We start from the raw sequence: 19836 nt of genomic DNA, 5'->3' as shown, positions 1-19836 counted from the left end.
CATTTTATTCAGAAATAATATATAAAAATGTAGACTGAATCGATAGACGATTTTCCCAATTTAGTAATTACCATTACCTTGATTTCGATAAACACCACTGCACTTATGACGTGAAGTGACCACTTAAAATTTGCAATCAAAGATTAATATCAAATATTTGTGAATTCGTAATTTACACTATTGAATTTAAAGAATTGCCATTTTCAACTGAAATGTATAACCAATTTACATGCATATATAGCTTCCTTCCATCTCGACACAATTTTTCTAAATTGTGATATGAAAATCAAACTTTTGCTCTCACTTTCCGAAATAAGACGTTTTTTTGTTGCAAGAATTCGATACAAATTCATAAATCACTCATTTATATATAGTTAATTTTCTAATTATATGTTACCGTAAATTAATACATTGTAGTGAATAATCAATAATTTATTAAGAGTGGAACGAAAGATATTACCACGAGGTATCCGTGAACGTAGCAGAGCACTTACCAGAATAGCACAAAAATGGAGTTGTGTTAGAAAACGTAATAAGAAGTATTACTGGTTATTTTTAGAAAGAGTCCAGCTCCTCGCAGTTTCATGATCACCGCAGAGCATGTCTTCTGGCAAAGCAAGGTCTCAATAATACACAATACTTATACCTACAATTTAAATCACTTTTTTAGTAGCGGGTAGCTGCTACGAGAACGATGTTTGTACTTAGTTTATAACAACTACCTGAGCCCGGCGTAATTTCGGATGTTATATAGCCGATAGCGGTGTAACCTTCCCTGATGGACCATCCAAAACCAAAAGGTTTTAGGTAAATTCAACAGAATAAACTTTTCAGCTAGCTAGCTAATATTAGTGTAGGTTTAGTGCGACTCTGTAGAAACGTTATTCTATGATCATAACAATCTTTAGTACTACATATAATATATTAGTATAACCTTTGTCATGAATTCTATATTATTAATATTTACATCACAACTATTCAGTGCGGGTTAAGAATAGTGAACAAGTTGTCTGAAGCGAGTAGCCATGGACGATATTACAGGCGAAAGGCTAGATTTTGAGGAAGCCATAAATAAAACTGGTAAGAATAAAAATAAATGTCAACAAATAAGAACTCGTTAATAAATTTAAGACCACATCGAATCTCAAATTAGTGCTAAATCTTTACCTATACGCATAAATCGCGTCTTCGTCATAGAGATTGCCTATTGCAATTTGGACAATTCAATTTTTATTTCAGGTTTCGGTAAATATAATATTTGTCTACTAATTGCTTGTTGCCTGTTGATTTTGGCCATGTACATAGACATATTTGGTTTCTCCATTGTGTTACCAGACGTGGCTTGTGATATGGGATTATCGACGACGCAACAGGGACTTCTCTCCGCGATACCATTGATTGGTAAGATATATATGTAACATAAGTATCTACATATATCTATAGTGCATGATATTGCGCCTAGGTTTTCATCGTACTTTTTAATATAGATATCAAGTTATAGTGGTCATTACAATACATTATCCTCACTTAGGAGTCATGATTTCTTCATATGTCTGGGGTCTAAGTACCGACACGATCGGACGTCAGAAGACATTGTTATTGGCCATGCCGGTGAGCATTATTTGGAGTTTAGTAGCTAGTATGACGCCGACGTACACTTCATTGGCAGTACTCAAACTTATGTCAGCTTGTTTGTAAGTATTTGCAAGCATTTGCGCTCTCACGTCCAATCAGTACTCAACTAAAACTGTGTGCTTTACGTTTTAAAGTTCATCATCAGCGAATGCTGCAGCATTCGTACTTCTAGGAGAAAGTGTTCCGTCTGCTTACAGGAGCAAATTTATGTTCCTTATGGCCAGTGCTACTATGTTTGTTCAGCTTATTATAAGTAGTGAGTTAATTATGTTAATAATATATTATAAGTATTACGTATATTCTATTTACACATCTTCTGCACATACTGCATCTTAGTGAATTATATGTTTTCTAAATAGATCATATTAGATACATTATGATATAATACGCGATATTTTGCATCACATACCTGTCATACCTACATCTTACTTACTTGTAAATATTATGTAGGATACACAATAGATCAATATGTTATTGTTTAAACGATAGTAGATTATAGTATAGACGTGAACATGCGCGGCTTTGACTGTATTAAGAGCATAATCCATCCCATTACTAAATCGGAGCATATAACAGTTTTTTTTTATGATGCGTCAAAATATTTAACTAACCCGGGAGAAAAAAAAATTAACATTTAATGAATACCTGTTTTAGTTGTCGCACTTCCCATTCTTCAGCTTACCTTCAGCATTAGTATGCCCTTGATCAACCTGAACTACCGACCTTGGCGACTCCTCCTCCAGCTAATAACATTCCCAGGGATATTTGGGACTATTGGTATTATGTTGGTGCGAGAGAGTCCTAAATTCCTACTTAGTAAGGATCACGAAAAGGACGCGATCGATGTGTTGAAAACTATACATAAATGGAATAAGGGATCGAGTGAATTCAAAGTGAGTTTCAACACCCGTAAGTAATTTATATCATTCAAGCAAGTGCCTTATTGTTATTTTTCTTGAAGATATCATCAGTACACCTTAAGGAAACCATCACTACATATTCTGGAAATTCAGTTTGGAAAAAAATTTGGAATCAAACGGCACCTCTCTTCAAACCACCGCTTTTAAAAAACTCTCTGATACTTTACTATATGTTACTATGTGCATACATGACGTAAGTTATATTTGCTATAAGATTATTTTGTTTATTAAATTAAAAGGCAAGTGATAAAAATAATAACGTAACATAACTATTAACTATTAATTGTTGTATCAGATCGACTGGCTACACAATGTGGGTACCAACAATGACAAACGCATATTTTAATGGAGAAGATAACAATGGAAAAACTTTTTGTGAAGTGGCCAGTAAAGCTGCATCTCAAAATAATTTGGTATGTTCATACTTCAGCATCACCTGACTCCTATGTTTCCTACCTATTTCTTATATAACTTAAATTTACCACATTAATTGAAATCAGATTAAGCAGAGTAGTTTTGTTTAACAAAGAATTATTTAATAATAATGAAATTAAGGTATCGATCTCATAGGATCTCGTAGGATCTTCAATATATATACAATCACTTATGATAAACTGTAAGAACAAAGTTTCCATAAAATAGCCAGCTCTGAACTAAAACTTCCGAAATTTGACAGTTGAGTTAATAGCTACTATTTGTTTATTTAAATTTAAAGAAAAGAAGGTCTTTATGGAAGATCCATTAAAACTTAAATGAAATCAAAATAAAGTATTCAATATATAATAAATTGCTATATTAGTCTATACAAATTATCTCGAAGTGTCCAAGGGCAATAGTCAAAGCCCGTAATTGCTACGTACTTTGGACTGTACGTAACAAGTGTTGGACATAGACGCGGCTGACGTTCGCTACGACTCCGTAGCGGCTACATTAGGTCAGTAATCTGTATTACCTTCCCACCACTACGGCGTAGCTTTATTGTATCGAAGCACAGTTCTTCTTTAAATTAAAATGACTTTTATACTTGTTTCAGACCACTGATTGTAGTACCACGATTCAACCTATGACATTATATGCGGTCATGTGCTATTCGGGCATGTCGGGGACGCTAAATATACTCCTCACATTCATAGTCGGGCCACTGGGTAAAAAAAGGACAACGTTATTAGTCTTTATTATCGCAATCGTAGCCGGTGTATTGCTTCTCTTCGTGAAGCCATCGATAGCCAGCATTGGACTGTTCTTCATATTTCTTTATGTGGCTTTAATATTGGGAAATGTAAATACGTATTTAGTGGAATTAAATCCGACACAATTAAGGTAAATTTTACATCTACTAATTCTGAATATTCTAATAACTACAGAATTCTGAGGTCATGGGTTCTAATGCCACTTCTTATAATTTAAATCATTCAAATCTAATGCAGGGTCCTAGGGAATTCGCAACATGGTTTTTAACTCTTATTGAAATATTAAAGGATCATAATTTTTTTATAGAGGAATGGCGACATGCTTGTCTGTGGTTGTGGCCAGAGGCTTTGGGTTCTTCAGCGTTCAGCTAATCGCCACGTTGTTGTCTGACCACTGCAGACCAATGATTGGAGGATACATCGCTCTCATTACAAGTGTGTATAGGACAATAAGATGCCTCACGTAGTTTAATCCTGGTTAAATAGTAGGCTTTCGCCAGTCTGCCTTGAAGTTAAAAATATTCAGTACTCGCGGACATTATTAAAATAAAAAGATGAGATGTCTATCTCAAGTAGTGATAATCAAATAATTATGCGAAATTTTATTTTGAATTGTTCTAATTAATTCATCATAGACGTGATAATAAGAAGTTTCCACCGCGGGAGCCATAGTAATTCATGCTCGAGTGATGCACTTTGGTAGTTGAACCAAGTTTGGAATCAAAAATATTTTTACTTTAAAAATAGTAGTGCTCCCTTGCCCCACTAATTCGCCAAAACTGAACAATTTCTAAACCTGGACTGGTCAACGAAAGCGTTTTTTTGTTATATTGCAGGTGGATTACTGATAGCGATATGGTTACCGGCAGATAACTCTCCAGGTGGAAACCGTTACAGTCGATAAAATTTTATTCAAACTATTTGTCATTATTTACTCATTAACTTTACATTATCAGAGATGAAAGTTCTACTAACAGAGATAGAAAACTATTTTAGTTAGATTATAGCGACATCTTCAGTGCAATTACGTCATTTTCTGAATGGTCTGGACCGGTCGACGATTTAGGTCAGAGGAACAGTACACCTGTGCTTCCTCCAAATTAATCAATGATGTGAGCGAAATTGCAGGGAGTTTAGATAAAAAAAACATATAAATGACTAAATTTTTATTGCGCAAAAAATGTCACACCTAGAAACTCTTACAACGAAAAGTAAAACGGAAGAAACTTCGTTTCATAAATTTACCAAAGGTAATTAAAATAACAAGCATTTTTTCATAATCATACGAGTTGGGCGAAAAATACACAAAAGCTTAAAATTAAAGGTAAATCTATAAGATCTCATCTAGTAGTACGGGAGGTAGCAACGTTTGAAAAAAAAGAATTTTAGGTCAGCTGATTTTGTGATATGTCTTCCTTCTTGCACTTCCGGTTAGAGTCTGGGCAATCTGGCTGGCGGTAGTGGTTGCGTTCATTAGTGCGCATCCTATCTGTCCAGGTAAAAATCCTGGATTTTAAAAGCATTTTAAGAAGCGTAATTTTTAATTTTTCGTTTTTAAATACGTCTACCTGACATACTTTTTTTATTGCCAGACATTTTTCACGTTGCTAACTATGTGCCAGACGCGATTTTAAGTTTTATTTTTATAAAAATTTCAAAGCATTTTAGAATGTCTGTAATTTTAATATTATGTTATTTAAATATAAGAAAAACTGAAAATGAATTTGCCAGACATTAATTCGGTTGTTAAGTCTTGAATTAAAATGATAAAGTTTTGCAGTATGATGAAGCATTGCATTTTAAGAAGCGTAATTTTTGATTTTTCCTTTTTAAATACGTCTACCTGACATACTTTTTTTATTGCCAGACATTTTTCACGTTGCTAACTATGTGCCAGACGCGATTTTAAGTTTTATTTTTATAAAAATTTCAAAGCATTTTAGAATTGTTAGCAACGTGAAAAATGTCTGGCAATAAAAAAAGTATGTCAGGTAGACGTATTTAAAAACGAAAAATTAAAAATTACGCTTCTTAAAATGCTTTTAAAATCCAGGATTATTACCTGGACAGATAGGATGCGCACTAATGAACGCAACCGCTACCGCCAGCCAGATTGCCCAGACTCTAACCGGAAGTGCAAGAAGGAAGACATATCACAAAATCAGCTGACCTGAAATTCTTTCTCGAAAACGTTGCTACCTCCCGTACTATAGGGGTATTTAGAAATACGAACAATCACTGAACAATTGCGAATAAGTACACAGCGCTAAGTACACTCGGGAAAAGGCAATTTTAAAATCTCTTAAAATGTCTAAAAATGACTCCGGATGGAATTGCGTTCAGCCACTTAGTAAAGTGAACAATGCGATCGGCCTCTCCAGTCTTCATCAATAAAATCTATAAACTATGTCTTTAAATGTCAAACTATCACAGCATCCAAATGGTCATTTAAGAATTTCGAAAAATACGTCTCAAAAGCAGCTTCGACGCTACCGATACTTCGACAGACAGCACGGTAGCGCAGAAACGCGGGTCTCGACACCTCGCGGTCATACGAGCAGCTCCTTCGGGAACAGGTTCATGGAAGCGTAGTCCTGCAACACCTGCAACATTTTATCGATAAAATAATACATTTTGTCTTGATGTCTCTATGGCGATTGGCGACACACACGCACGCACACACAGAAGAATAAAAAGAGTCTGGTCACCTCCAGCAGTCGGTCGACCGTGGGCTCGGGCGCTTCCAGCGGGAGCAGGTCCCGAAGCTTGGAGCCGTCGAGACACAGCTGCTTGTTGAGCAGCAGCTCGGTGCTGGCGAACGGCTCCAAGGGGGAGTGCTCCAGGTTGTACTTTCGGCAGATCTCGGCCCACGCGGTCAGATGCTTCACGTTGGCCTCTTCCGCCACCGAGGCGATGTCGTTCTGAAAAGACGCCTCAGCCTTTAAGAGCCGTTCCTCGGAGACATTTCATGGAGAGATAATCATCGAAGCTCACCTTGGCCAGTGAAGATATGGCCTTTCCGTAATAATCATGATTTATCTTGAATATCTCGGCGACCATCTCCGCCAATCTGCCCTGGGAGCTGTTGGCTTCGTCCACCACGTTGTACGTTTGCCCCTGGGCTTCGGGCGAGCTGGACAATTTCCATATTGCCCGACAGAGGTCTCGGACGTGAACGGTGTTCATTTTGAGATCAGCCGTCCAAAGAAGCTTCATCGTTTCACCTAGGTGTTTGTAGATTCCACCGTATAATAGACGGGGTGCTGGAAATTATAGAAACATCTGTAGTGATAAGGAGTGAACTAGAGGCTATTTACCTTAAATAAAATAAAAGCAAACAAGAGCCTTAGTCATAATATGGGGAAACTCTTACTGAGACTCCGCCTATCTCCTACGCCATAGACAATAGCAGGTCTTAGGATAGTGTAGTTGAGTTCGCTCTCCAATTTCTTTAATTCCTGCTCAACTTTGCTCTTCATTCGTCCTTCGACTGTCCATGGATCCACAGGGCCGTCTTCCTTGTGGGGCTGAAATTGTTGTAATTAAAATTCCTAAGTGTTATATAAATAAATTAATAATAAATGTTATATAAAAGCTATTCTTTATTTTCATGTTTTACCATTTGCTTATTTTGTATGCATTGGATGTTGCATAGAGCTTGATGACTCAGCTAAAGGAAGGAAAACCTAACCAATAATAGCAGTATATTGACATGCGGCTAATACCTATTTCCACCATGTCTTATAGGCCAGACTAGATTGAATTATATGCTAGTACAATTGTGATGTGTTTCAAATTCTCCATTATTCTTTAATCATTTATTTTTCTAATTGTAAAACTATTTATGGTCTTCACATTTTCCTAACATATATATCTTTACATCCACTAACCTTATCACTGCTGTACATTTGTCCACTAGATATTTCAATAAGGCGGTTAACTTTCACTTTCGCACACTGCTTGGCAACGTTGACACTGAGGGTGAATATACCTTCCGAGTAGACTGCTTCAGTCTTTTCAACCCTTGTTTCACCTGCACAGTTTACCACCAGATCCCATTGGCCCCCATCCGGTTCTAGAGCTGACGCGCATGATGCTGCATCACAAAACAGATAATATATCAATTATAATGATAAAAACTTATATTCAAAATTGAGCATAAATTTGCCTTATACATTTCTGCTTAACTAAACAATTGATAATTATTTAATTAATTAATAAATAAGAAAATCTTAGTAAAAATATTGTCATATCACTTTCAGTTTAAGAATGTAACAGCATTATAGAAGAAAAATTATTCTGGCATTTATTAATTAAAGTGATATTGAGGCAGATCTGTAATGGAATGCGTGTATACAATATGTCATAAACACATTTAAATATTCTATATTTATTTACTTGCCTTGTTAATATGGCAAATGGCAGTAGGAGCAGATAATGTGAATAGGCATTGTTTTAGGTTCACACAATTCAATAACTTATGTAGCCATATTGTCTAGCACCTATTGTTTGTTGACTAATGGAAGTGCTTAAGGAATAAAATTAAAAGTAATTTAATGGCATGTGCATACATACAGCGTTGATTAGAATTTGATAGGCCAACCAATTAATTAGCAATGTCATTATTGCCAAAAGATTTGGTTTTTCATAATATTGGCTGTAGTAGTTAAGGACAATAATTTATGTTCACGTAAGCAATAATGATTTTAGATTTTAATAACCTTGTTTAAAAAAAATGTTTAATTCAAATTCAAACAGACCTTGTTTTATTTATTTTATTTTTAGTTTACAGCAATGACCGTGCAAATTACATATTGTAGAAAAATAATTTAATTTCCATGGTGTGAACACGATACACTATACTTACTATATATATATTTCTCATTGTACATTTTACTTTCAAACTTTTCTAAAATTAAATTGTGTTGATAACATTTATTTCCTGTTTGTTATCATTTACTACTTCATTTTGGGTAATCAATAGAGTTAAAGAGTAGACCACTCTGCTTGCCTTTACTACTCAAAATTATAATCCAAGGCTTTCCCAATTTAAATAATAAAATATCTTAAATAAGCCTTATAAGGCTTCAAAGGAAGGAAATGAAACTTACACTGGCAGGATTGAATTAATATCTATATGTAGTGTTAGCATAGATATTGGCGTATGAGATTAGTAACTTTTATTTAATCCATTTATGTACAGAAAAAACAGCAAGTTTATAGGGCATAAATAATTCTTACTCACATGGCTGAGGGAACAATCCCCTCAGTTTAGGGATGTATTGATTTTTCTCATAGCCCCTTGTTCATTCATGCAAATAATTCAATTGGGTGTTCAAAGTAACTTCAATAAGTATTCACTTCAGTAATCAATTAAAGAAGTACTGGATATTTATTACAATCTTTAGAACATTAATAATATATTATAAAACTGTACAAAATGTTTGTTTGGTGGCATAGCAGTATTTTCAATATTTATATATATATATTTTTTTTTAATATGGTTCTTTTAGTAAACAAGTAGCAATAAGTAATATATAATTTGGTTTATTAATATTTATTCGGCTGTGAATCATAGTGATAAGCTGTTATCACTCATGCCAATGACACTTGTTTTATAAAATATACATTTTTACACCTTACTAAACTGAAATAGCACTTACATTTGAAAAATTGATATAAGCGCAGATGTCTAGACACAAAAGTTATTTATATAAGTAAGCTGAAATGAGATACCTTTAATCGTATTACAACGCGCTAAATCTAAAAGAAAACTTTTTGACACGCGTATAATTTAAATAGAGCATTTTAAGTAAGAATGTTAAATGATAGGCATATTGAACGAGTATAATGTGAAATACTCACCGGGATTTATTAAATTAGCACTCTTATATTCGACACGAGGATCTTCAAAACATTTTGTGTGAGAGGGATTGAGGAAAGCAAGTTGCGGCGGAGTCTTGTCCACCACTCGTAGCACCGTGACAAGGTCATTATTTATGAGGTACTCCACCAAATTGCGGCCAATAAAGCCGCACCCTATTAAAACATTCACTTTACAAAAACACTGCAAAACTTAGGTCACCCGATGACTAACCGCGAGACCGTTACTGATTCAAAAACTTAAGACCAAAATTACAAAAAAAAATATAACTTTTCTTAATTAAACTTGTATTCAATTTATCTTTATGGAATAGGGTGTTTAGAATAAGCTAAATTACCTCCTAAAACAACAGCTCGAATTTTTATATTATCATCGGCAGAAGACATTTCTCCGGCCCAAAACCCTCAGGTCACAGGTGACACTTGCACACAAACAGTAAACACAATCCACAACTAAAAATCAGGGATGCCAACTCCTACAAAATGTTCCCCCTACGACCAACTTCAAATACCCCTAAATGTCGATCAAAAACCCCTAATGATTTTGTTGTACACTTGGTTTGATAGGTAATTTCAAATATGAATTAAAAATACGTTAAAGTAGTAAAAAATAGCTGTTGTACTGTGATGATGTGTACATATTTATATATGTTAATCAATGACCGAATAATATTAATGATAATAACAATGAGATGAAACGTTTCTTATTTTTTATTTGTTCGAATTCAGTTTTTTTTAACGTTTCTTGGCAGACAATTTTTTGCATTTTCGTCATTGTTTTTTTTAAAGCTTTTTCTACTTTCTTTTTTATCTGTTCTGTTACAGTTAAACGAGACAGAATTAAAATAAAAACGAATTGCTTCAATGTTTCCTTTATTTCCTTCTATTACATTATTTTTAAATGTCATTGGGATAAGCTTCTAATATTTCGTCGACGGTCGAAGGCATCGGCCTGGACATAGCACTGCGTTTTGCTGTTGCTGATATTTGAAATTGTACATATTGACGTTAAATGATTTGAACATACGGTCAGAAGAAACAAATTTGACATATGAAATTATTCTTTTTCGATATTTAAGCTGGAGTTTATAAATTGTATAGAATCGTGTGTTTGTAGATAAAAAAATTCTTGAATAAAGTACCCCCTAAGATTCCTCTAAATAAATGTACCCCCTAAAAACCCCCTTGATATCTTGATTACCCCTAAATTTGGGGGGAAAACCCCCAAGTTGGCATCACTGTTAAAAATATTAAAATGTTTGGACTGAAAATTTGACAATGACATAAATCATTTTTGAGGGTGAAGACTTGACATTTCTGAAACTATTGACATGACATAAAACTATTCCATAATATCGTAGATAGAGTATAGTACCATAGTCCGTCTACGCATAATATTAAAAAAAATTACATTTGCTTGACACATTTGAAACGGGTATATCGTAGATGGACTTTGGTATAGACCAGGCATCAGCGTACAACGTGTGAGAGCAAATAATTGACATATATCGTATTTACAGTTTTTTTTTATTTTTTCATTGAAGACTGCTTATTATTGACCAAAATACACATTCGAATGAATAATTCTTGAACAAAGTTACTGAGTTGTGACAAAATAAGCTACTTACCGATGAAAGGTTATGTTTGGTTCTTTACGTTCACTATAGCTTTTACAGCCAATTATGCAACAATTCACCATGACTGACACTTTAAATACACCTCTTATAAGGATAAAGTCTTAAAATATGGGTTTGACTTGGGTTTCACAGATTTATCAGTAAGCGGTGAAAACTTGTTTAAACCAAACAACCACCACGGGCTCGGTGGTAAACAAATAAAACCCGATACGCAAATAGAGACAGAAAAACTGATACTTTGTTTCGCTCGCACTTAAGTATTTCACGTTAATGCCTTCTCTCTTTAGTTATTATTGTCATTTTAGAAACTCATCTAGTTCTATACTCTATCTACGGGGTATATAAAATAAATGTGTATCATATTTTTATGTATGTATCTAGACCTTTAGGCCAAAAAATATGTAGACACCTCTCCACAGTCTACATAATATGAATTACATAGTCTCCACTCCCTCTCTTTCATTGAACTGAAATTAAAGCAAATAAAAAAATGCTTGAATGAATTCAAAGGGGACAAGCTAATTTGTAGTTCAAAACAAAAAACTTGGCGATTAAAAAGAGTGGCGGAGAGTTTATTGCCAGTTCTTCTTGCCCGCTCTCCAGTCCAACAGGGAAGCGGTTAGTTTGGATAAAGCGGAGGCATCCCAAGAAATTATGCGACTCGAATCTCCAGCTTTCTGGCCGATCGGAGCATCATGTCAAGGCATGTTCCAACCTTAAACCCGTGAAGGTTGGGGTTTCACAAGGGGTTGTAAATCAATTATATCTTGCAACTTAGCAATATTCATTGCTATGTGGACGACAAATGAAAAAAAACAGCATTTGTCGATACCCCTCTTTTTGAAGACACTCTTCATAAAGCCACAGCCAGCATCGGAATACTTGGCGTCGACATATCGAACGACGTTCAGTTTTGCGGTCATTTGGAGGGAATGTCTAAATTAGCCTCCAAAAATCGTGGTGTGCTTATCAAGGCAAGACGGTACTTCACTCCAGGCCACCGCTTGCATACTGTAGGTATAAAGCGCAAATTCGGCCCCACATTTGGTCCGGGGCGGACTTCCACTTGACCGTATTCCACGAAGAGCGGTTCGAATCGTCGACAACCAATCCTTTTCCGAGCGGCTTGATACCTTGGCGTTGCGTAGAGATGTGGGTCACTCTGCATCTTCTACCGCATTTACTACGGAGAGTGTTCAGAGGAGTTGTTCGGACTAATACTGCTGAGTTTCACTATCGGACGTCAAGGCAGAATACAAAATACCATCCGTATGACCTCGACGTCCGTCGTTCCACAACTGAGCGTTTCAAGGCAGTTTTTACTGCGCCCCACCACTGTAGAACCAGCTCACTCAAGTATTTCCGAACCAAATCGACTTAACGTAACTTAACTTAACGCACTTGCGAGCCTTTTGGCAATGTGAGTGTCCATGGGCGGTATCACTTAACATCAGATGAGCCTCCTGCCCGTTTGCCTACTATTACATAAAAAAATGTGTGGACTCATCAGCGGCGCACAGGTGACTAAAGGCGCGGGTACTCTTTTTTTAAATGGAATCGCGCTGTCGGCCCTAAGGGCCTTGACAGCTTAGTTTGGGCTGAGTATGGATTGGCGACTGGTGCAAGGGCGTCTCCTGCGAGACTCAGCTTGGGCCTTCGCGGGGTGGTGGCCTGAAGGGCAGGACGGAAGCTGGAAGTGAGCGAAGTACTTAGTGAACGTCCACGTCCTCGGTGAAGTCAGTTTTTTACTCTAATGACTAATCTGATTGTGATTTTCCGCGTGGGCGGCTTTTAATTTGTTGCGCTGGTTGCGATTTTTATGAATCGCGCAGCTCGCGCATCCAGAGCTCTGCACAGAAATTATCAACGGCATAGATATATATAATAAAGCATATGTTACTACGTAACGAGTAACATATATATGTAGTAGTAGTATATTGATGATAATTAATTAAACTTTTCTCTAAATATTTGTGCAGGTACGGAAGTAGCTGACTTTAAGCAGCTTAGAACTATACAATTTGTTTTTACTTTATCAGGAACAGTAAAAATTGGTCTTTCATAGGTAATAGGTATATTGCGACGGTGGCAAATAACAATTGTATTGAATAAGGACACCAATATCAACTTTAAAATGTATTTTTTAATGTTAAAATTACAATAGTATAATTAGTTATTGCACATAATAATCCTAAGCGTCGCGTGACTCGCTTGTCAATTATGTATTCAGAATAATGGTCTAAGATCCCGATATACAACGACCTTCACCGAGATGCTTATTTAATGAAACGTATTTTATATTTAATTTAATATGTCAATAAATATAATCCATATGGGTTGCCTAGCAAATTTCAGTCCAGAGTATTTTAATTAATATTTAAAAAAAAATATTTTTTTAAACATTTCACCGGTATGATTATTAGATAAATTCTATACCAATCGAAAGTATGAAGCCCATAGAATATGCAAACGTTAGGTTGTTTTTAATCAATTAATTATTTATGTGTATATTTTTTATGTGACACTAAAGTATATATATACATCTTTAGTAAAAAAGAAGGTTATAGTGATACAAATATAATACTACCCTGTTTAAAAATATTGATTGAAAAAAAATTAATTAAACATACTCTGGACTGAAATTTGCTAGGCAACCCATATGGATTATATTTATTGACATATTAGATTAAATATAAAATACGTTTCATTAAATAAGCATCTCGGTGAAGGTCGTTGTATATCGGGATCTTATACTATAAGTCCCAAATTGTCTTTGCCTTTGGCACAAATTTATTCTTCATCAGGGGTTCAATCACTGTCGCTATATGTATAGAACGTAGGAATCCAAGTCAACTTCCACAGTCAAAGAACAACGTTCTATACTAGATTATGCACACATACAATCTTATTTAACTAATAAGATGCAACCGTAACTGTGTAAATGTTTTGAACTAACTTTTTCATAGAACATTGTTTCGATCCCGATAAGTAAATAGTATCTATAATTAATTACATAACAAAATTTCAAAAGTAAAAACAAAATAGCAGAATCTTCTAAGTGATTAACGCCGTGGCATTACAATCGTTCGACGCGGATATGGCTATCTCTTTCGCTCGACATATGTGCGAGCGAGACGGAGCTCGCGGTCATCCATCCGGCGCAGAGACGTGACAGAAGTCGGTCAGCGGCACGATCACCACTTGGATCTGAGAAATGGTTAAATGGTATTCGTTCTTATTAACATGTTTTAGATATCTATCTATCTATGTATCGTTTTAGAAAAGCTTAACACGATTTATATACGATTTTTTAATTAATTTCAATGACTGACAGTTTTTGCTATTTCAGACTACTAAATCCAATAGTCCGAATGAATATTTTGTTTAAAGATTCGGTTAAAAGAAATAATTTATCTCACCCGCAGTTGATCTCTATTCGGGCCCAACAAATGTTTGGGCTCCGGGGCGTCACAATTTTCCGTGCATTTCAAACACCGCCTAGAAAAATACAGAATTATATTGACATTTAAAATCCGATATCGATTTCCCACATAGACGTTCAATAAACTCTCGTCACCCCGATGGTTTGTTAAGAGGCGAGGCGGCCGCGGCCGGCGTGTAGAGGGGCGTGTTCAATTCGTCGAAATCCAAAGCGCCATCTACGTTCAGCACCCTGCAATCCGAAATGTCTTTATTCATCGTTCACGTTTAACATTAAACTTCTGCCGAGAGAGAGGTCGACGACGGAATCGAGACCTGTTCTGTGATGAGAAGCGATGAATCCTCTCGACCACGGACGCGACGTGTTCGACGCCATTTTGTACGCCCCACACGAGCACGCCCACCTGCAAAGCACTTCCGGTTTTAACTACTGCGTGTTCGGACGCAGGGCCGAACCGAGCGAGACGAAGAGAGATACCTTCACCCGGACGTCGTCCTCGCAGGCGAAGTCGCACGTCACGGGGTCGGGGCAGCTCTGACACGTGATGGAGATGCGCACCGTGCGGAGGACCACTTCCGGGACCTGGAACCGTTTTCATTTTTAAAAAGTTTACTAAATTATTTATCATTAATTATTAGTAAAGGAATACTCACATCGTAAGTCCCGGACCAGGCGATGAGCATACTCTTCTTGAACCAGACCCCCTTCGGGTACAGATCCACCGTCCACTCGCTCAGGCGCTCGGGTGCCACGTCCACCTTCGAACGAATGCTCTAATCAATTATGTACGCTTTCAGTTAATAAATAGATGAAAAGGAGCATACGTGCGGGAAACGCGTACGCGCATACGGCGACATTAATATATTATTAATCATATCTATGAAAGATTGGCGATATTTAAAATAATACCTTCATTTACCAGCAGACTGAGTGAGCTGGAGCCTAGAGCGGCGATTATTTGGCCCAATAGAAGTAGAAAAAATAACTAATAGCAGAGGCCTCCCGTTTTGATACAAATTCTAATTGATGAGTGAAAACGATAGACTACAATCACATACCACGCTGGGCCGCGTCGAGAATATGAACGTGCGCGTGTGATAGCAGGGCAGCGAATGAAAATTGTCCACGCCGAGAATCGAACCCCAAATATCTTCCGTGTAAAGCCGAGGAGTGAACAACATACGGCCGTGATCGCTCTCTTGAATCTCGGCGACTCGCTCGTTTTGACCTGTCGACCACCAGACGTTCTCCGATTACATGTATTCTGAACATCCTTGACAGACCGCGGGGACATTTCGGTCAACTCACCTGACTGGTAGCTCATGGCGATGGCCATCTGCTCCATGAAGAACTCCTTGTACTCCTGCGTCAAGCTGCACAGCAGCAGCTTGGCCAGCTGAGACGGACACATCATTGGGAACCTAGTTAAATCTTCTAATATTACTATAAGAAATGTCTGTCTAGTGTTAAATTCGAAACTTATTCACTGCTTGTCAGTACAGATATACCTAATACTGTCATCTGTCAATATGACCACAGATATCGCTTGAAGGTATAACTTAACTAATTCCCGTTTCTAAGCTAAAGAAGGTTTAACGTAATGTTATGCTAATTGTGCATATTTTACTGATTTTGATATGGTTCAAAAAGAGGCACCCTAAAAATTAAAAGGGTAAATTTCAGAGGGAATAATATTAATTGTTTTGGGTTAAAAAACATAGACAAATAGGGAAAGTCCATTCAAAAGTAGATAATATGTACCTAATGTGTGAAAAGACGGTGGTAACTAGTGTCTCCCAATGCTGTTTCCATTCACAGGCATTTTCCTCCGAGTGACTAAATCTTTGTTTCTGCCGGTGCAGCCAGTCCACTGTAAACCTAGAGACAAAATTATTCACGCAATAGCTCTGTCAAGATATTATAGTAATGACAGCTGATTGTGTTGCTGAGAAATTTTTTTCATAGATAGATTAGATATATTGTATGCAATTTTACTTAAAAAAAATACCAAAACATATTCTTTTCTTGAGGCCTATGTGCACTCATTAACCTGTAAGACTTGACTTGTGCCTAGTAAACTTTTTAAATTTCTTTTTGATCCTTACCGATACAAACTGCATTCATTATGCAAAACTAGATCACTCTGCTGTAGTAGAAGCAGCAAGGTTTCATCCTCCAGCTCTGAAAGATCTGCATGACCCCACACCCATTCCATGTTCCATTTCACAAAATTTTGACATGCCTGAAAAGCAACATATTAAAATTGTTTTGGACTCGTGGAAATAATAATAATAATCTAAAAATCCAAACACAACACACCTTAGCAACATTGGTATGTCCGCACGCCATAGTGTACTGCATCCAATTGATCACTTGTCCCTTCTTGGCAGCCAATGCTATGTGTTGGGACATGTACTCCAAACATAGTGACACTAAGTCCTAAAATTACAAGGTTAAAAAATTTCAATTTATAATCTTTTCCTGGTACACATTTACACACCTAACAATATACCTACCTTAACATTATATTTGTCTGCCAAAGACAGAACAGGTAATACTGTGTTGTAAGAAATTTTTATTTGTCCTGTATAGAAATACCTGTAATATAAATTTAATTAGATATGAAAGAATATAAACAAGCCTGACTGACATAGTGACTAATGAATGATGTATTATTTAGGATTTTCTCCTAAACAAGTATAACACTATTACAACTTCAGAACTGAGACATATGAAATTGATATTTAATAATAGAATATTTGCTATATCTTATAGTTATATTCCAACACTCTAATTTATTTTCCAGTGGAATAAGCCACAACAATTTTAAAATTACTTGAGAAAGTGTGGGAAGACTGATGCAGCTGTGGGTGTCTCCTGCAATACTATCTTGCTTTCACGCCACTCATTCCATTCTCTGTTCATTAACATTACCTTTAACAAATAAAAATGTGTTTATGGTTTTGTTGGTCTTTCAAATACTACAGTAAATCTATCTTATATTTTAACTTATTTAGTTTTTATGATTGAGGCTAAAATTTTAAGTTCTGGGGCCACAACAACACAAGTTCAAGAAAAGTAAACAATATAATAACAAATATTCACCTTAATCCTAATTGATCCCATTATTTGAAATGTTTTTCCTACATGTTACAGTTAAAAATTAGACAGCTCATTGTTTTAAATTAATCAAGATATTATGAAAATATACTACTGTTCTACTTAATGGAGGTACACAACGTTTACCTGAAAGACTTCACTACTAGCACACAATATCAGCCTATGAGCTGAATAATCAACACCTCCCACTTCAAGTACTAAATCACTCATTAACTGCTCAGCATACAAATTAGCAATCTTAAGTAAAACACTCTGTGAGTTATCCACCTGAAAGATTACTTGTCATAATTGTAAAAATATAGCACAATTATCGTAAATATATCTTATGGACAAATAAGTCCTCAAGTACCTCAAGATCCTCATTTTCTATATAATCACTTTTTTCCGAACTGGTGGAAGGTTTCGGCCCATCCACAGTGAGAAAACTCATATTTATAATTTGTTTTGAATCATACTCAACTAAAGATTTCTAATTGTTATACCGAAGTGTCTAAAATAAATATGAAAATGATAATTGATTAACCAGAATTGACTGAAGCTCCATTCAAGTAATAAAATAATATATTTTATTGTTTTCTTTTTATAGCTCGTCGACTCGTAAGTCGTAAAATGTAAATCGTAATATTAATTCAATTGTCAAATGACAAATCTGAAATCTGAATGTTCTAAATTCTAATGACTAATCTCAACTTATACGTCATAACTCACAAGTTTACTTGCGCGGCATCTGACATCTGACAGTCGTGTTTATCTCTTTATCATATTATATGGTGAGTTTCAGAAACGAAATATTTCTTTAAAAACGCACGATTCTATACGGGTTGGGTCAGTTTTAAATGTCACCGTAACACAAAAACTTTTGGGCTTTTAATCGAAATTTAGGGGTATTTAAAATTGGTTCTAGGGAGTAGGGGTAACATTCTGTAGAAGTTGGCACTTGGCAGTTGGCAACACTGCTATAGAATACTTTTGATATCCGGCTAATAAATAAATTAAAAAAAAAAAAAAAAAAAAACTTTTGATAATTGATTATTGATTCAAAAAGTAAAAACAAATAATACTATCATACCTCTTATGGAATAAACGTGATATTTCTGAGATTTTAGAAATAATAGTGATTGAGAACATTATTTGCCTTAGACTTAAAGTTTGTTTTTTCGTAGGTCCGTAACATGTATAGAATGTTGACATTAAAGAAGAAAACGGTGTTGTTGTTATCTGCGTTGTCGGCAAGCAGCTTCATAATTTACCAATTGTATTTTTTTCTAGCAATATCTTCCGATAAAAGCTTTAATAATAAGATTATTCCAGTTATGGACCACGAAAGTGTTAAACAATTAATACATGTGCGCTCAGATCAAGATAAATATGTAAATGAACACGGCGTGTTAAGAGGTGTATATTTTACTCAAGTTAAGGACTACAGGCCTAACTCAAAAAATCAGTTTAAATGCCGTAACACAGGACAATATGTACCATTTGAAAACGTTAATGATGACTTCTGTGATTGTGATGATGGAACAGATGAACCTAGTACGAGTGCTTGTCCTATGGGAACTTTTTATTGTGATACTCAATTTCCAAAATCTTCAATAAATTCTATACCGTCTGGAAAACTTAATGATGGAATTTGTGATTGTTGTGATGGCTCTGATGAATGGTTATTAGTAAAAAATCATAAGTTAGTTAGTCAAAGTCAGTCAAACAATTTAAGACATTATGTGAAACTTTGTCCCAATTTATGTATAACAATTAGATAACACAATAATGAATTAGAATCGCTTATTAGATATAAACAGATCTCCATAAAATATTTCATACAAACAAAACGGGATAGCTGATAATGTAGTATTATCCTTATTATGTAATGGAACTGTTATCATTTTGTAAATAAAATGATGATATTTAAAGACTGATTGTATATTAGAACATATGTGATGAAAAGTAAAACAATGTTATCAAATAATGTTTTATTTAATTACAGTTAAATATTTTTTTGCTGTTTAAAA

At 35.5% G+C, this 19836-nt stretch overlaps 3 protein-coding genes across 6 annotated transcripts; 1 reads left to right on the top strand and 2 right to left on the bottom strand.

Annotated features, from left to right (window-relative positions):
* Window positions 1–4665, top strand: LOC125049482 (synaptic vesicle glycoprotein 2B-like). 2 transcript variants are annotated; one of them, XM_047648811.1, is made up of 10 exons: window positions 1–1080; window positions 1240–1401; window positions 1532–1694; window positions 1770–1891; window positions 2290–2528; window positions 2597–2748; window positions 2851–2968; window positions 3589–3875; window positions 4053–4180; window positions 4582–4665. In XM_047648811.1, the coding sequence occupies exons 1-10, from the start codon at window positions 1026–1028 to the stop codon at window positions 4647–4649; spliced, it is 1494 nt and encodes a 497-aa protein (XP_047504767.1). In that variant the 5' UTR covers window positions 1–1025; the 3' UTR covers window positions 4650–4665. The 2 variants fall into 2 exon arrangements, with proteins under 2 accessions (XP_047504767.1, XP_047504768.1); XM_047648812.1 differs by lacking the exons at window positions 1532–1694; window positions 1770–1891.
* A 1447-nt stretch (window positions 4666–6112) lies between these two features.
* Window positions 6113–10121, bottom strand: LOC125049484 (spore coat polysaccharide biosynthesis protein SpsK). The gene is made up of 7 exons (XM_047648813.1): window positions 9967–10121; window positions 9611–9784; window positions 7636–7841; window positions 7119–7272; window positions 6740–7008; window positions 6454–6666; window positions 6113–6348 (listed from the first exon to the last, which is right to left on the bottom strand). The coding sequence occupies exons 1-7, from the start codon at window positions 10013–10015 to the stop codon at window positions 6295–6297; spliced, it is 1119 nt and encodes a 372-aa protein (XP_047504769.1). The 5' UTR covers window positions 10016–10121; the 3' UTR covers window positions 6113–6294.
* Window positions 10122–13911: 3790 nt separating this feature from the next.
* LOC125049831 (BTB/POZ domain-containing protein 17) lies at window positions 13912–18472 on the bottom strand. Of its 3 annotated transcripts, none has more exons than XM_047649298.1 (15): window positions 18177–18472; window positions 17954–18105; window positions 17544–17641; window positions 17224–17305; window positions 17027–17146; window positions 16813–16949; window positions 16469–16585; window positions 16016–16128; window positions 15766–15935; window positions 15361–15465; window positions 15185–15289; window positions 15022–15110; window positions 14843–14938; window positions 14685–14763; window positions 13913–14472 (listed from the first exon to the last, which is right to left on the bottom strand). In XM_047649298.1, exons 2-15 carry the CDS (start codon window positions 18035–18037, stop codon window positions 14413–14415), a joined length of 1455 nt encoding a protein of 484 aa, XP_047505254.1. In that variant the 5' UTR covers window positions 18038–18105; window positions 18177–18472; the 3' UTR covers window positions 13913–14412. The 3 variants fall into 3 exon arrangements, with proteins under 3 accessions (XP_047505255.1, XP_047505254.1, XP_047505253.1); XM_047649297.1 differs by having other exon boundaries at window positions 17954–18094; XM_047649299.1 differs by lacking the exons at window positions 17954–18105; window positions 18177–18472 and adding an exon at window positions 17813–17937 and having other exon boundaries at window positions 13912–14472.
* Window positions 18473–19836: the final 1364 nt, after the last annotated feature.

Source organism: Pieris napi, chromosome 5 (assembly GCF_905475465.1).
Source record: "Pieris napi chromosome 5, ilPieNapi1.2, whole genome shotgun sequence".
NCBI lineage: Eukaryota > Metazoa > Arthropoda > Insecta > Lepidoptera > Pieridae > Pieris > Pieris napi.
Note: the sequence above shows the minus strand (reverse complement) of the source record. Positions and strands in the feature narration are given on the sequence as shown.

Coding starts and splice junctions, on each gene's coding strand:
- LOC125049482 (XM_047648811.1), top strand. CDS start 1,026: ATGGACGATATTACAGGCGAAAGGCTAGATTTTGAGGAAGCCATAAAT. Junction 1,081..1,239: donor GGAAGCCATAAATAAAACTG/GTAAGAATAAAA, acceptor TTTTTATTTCAG/GTTTCGGTAAATATAATATT. Junction 2,749..2,850: donor TTACTATGTGCATACATGAC/GTAAGTTATATT, acceptor TTGTTGTATCAG/ATCGACTGGCTACACAATGT.
- LOC125049484 (XM_047648813.1), bottom strand. CDS start 10,015: ATGTCTTCTGCCGATGATAATATAAAAATTCGAGCTGTTGTTTTAGGA. Junction 7,842..9,610: donor TGCTAATTTAATAAATCCCG/GTGAGTATTTCA, acceptor TTTGTGATGCAG/CATCATGCGCGTCAGCTCTA. Junction 7,009..7,118: donor AGGAGATAGGCGGAGTCTCA/GTAAGAGTTTCC, acceptor TATAATTTCCAG/CACCCCGTCTATTATACGGT.
- LOC125049831 (XM_047649297.1), bottom strand. CDS start 18,257: ATGAGTTTTCTCACTGTGGATGGGCCGAAACCTTCCACCAGTTCGGAA. Junction 15,936..16,015: donor CGCCATGAGCTACCAGTCAG/GTGAGTTGACCG, acceptor GGTGGTCGACAG/GTCAAAACGAGCGAGTCGCC. Junction 15,111..15,184: donor AGGACGACGTCCGGGTGAAG/GTATCTCTCTTC, acceptor AGTGCTTTGCAG/GTGGGCGTGCTCGTGTGGGG.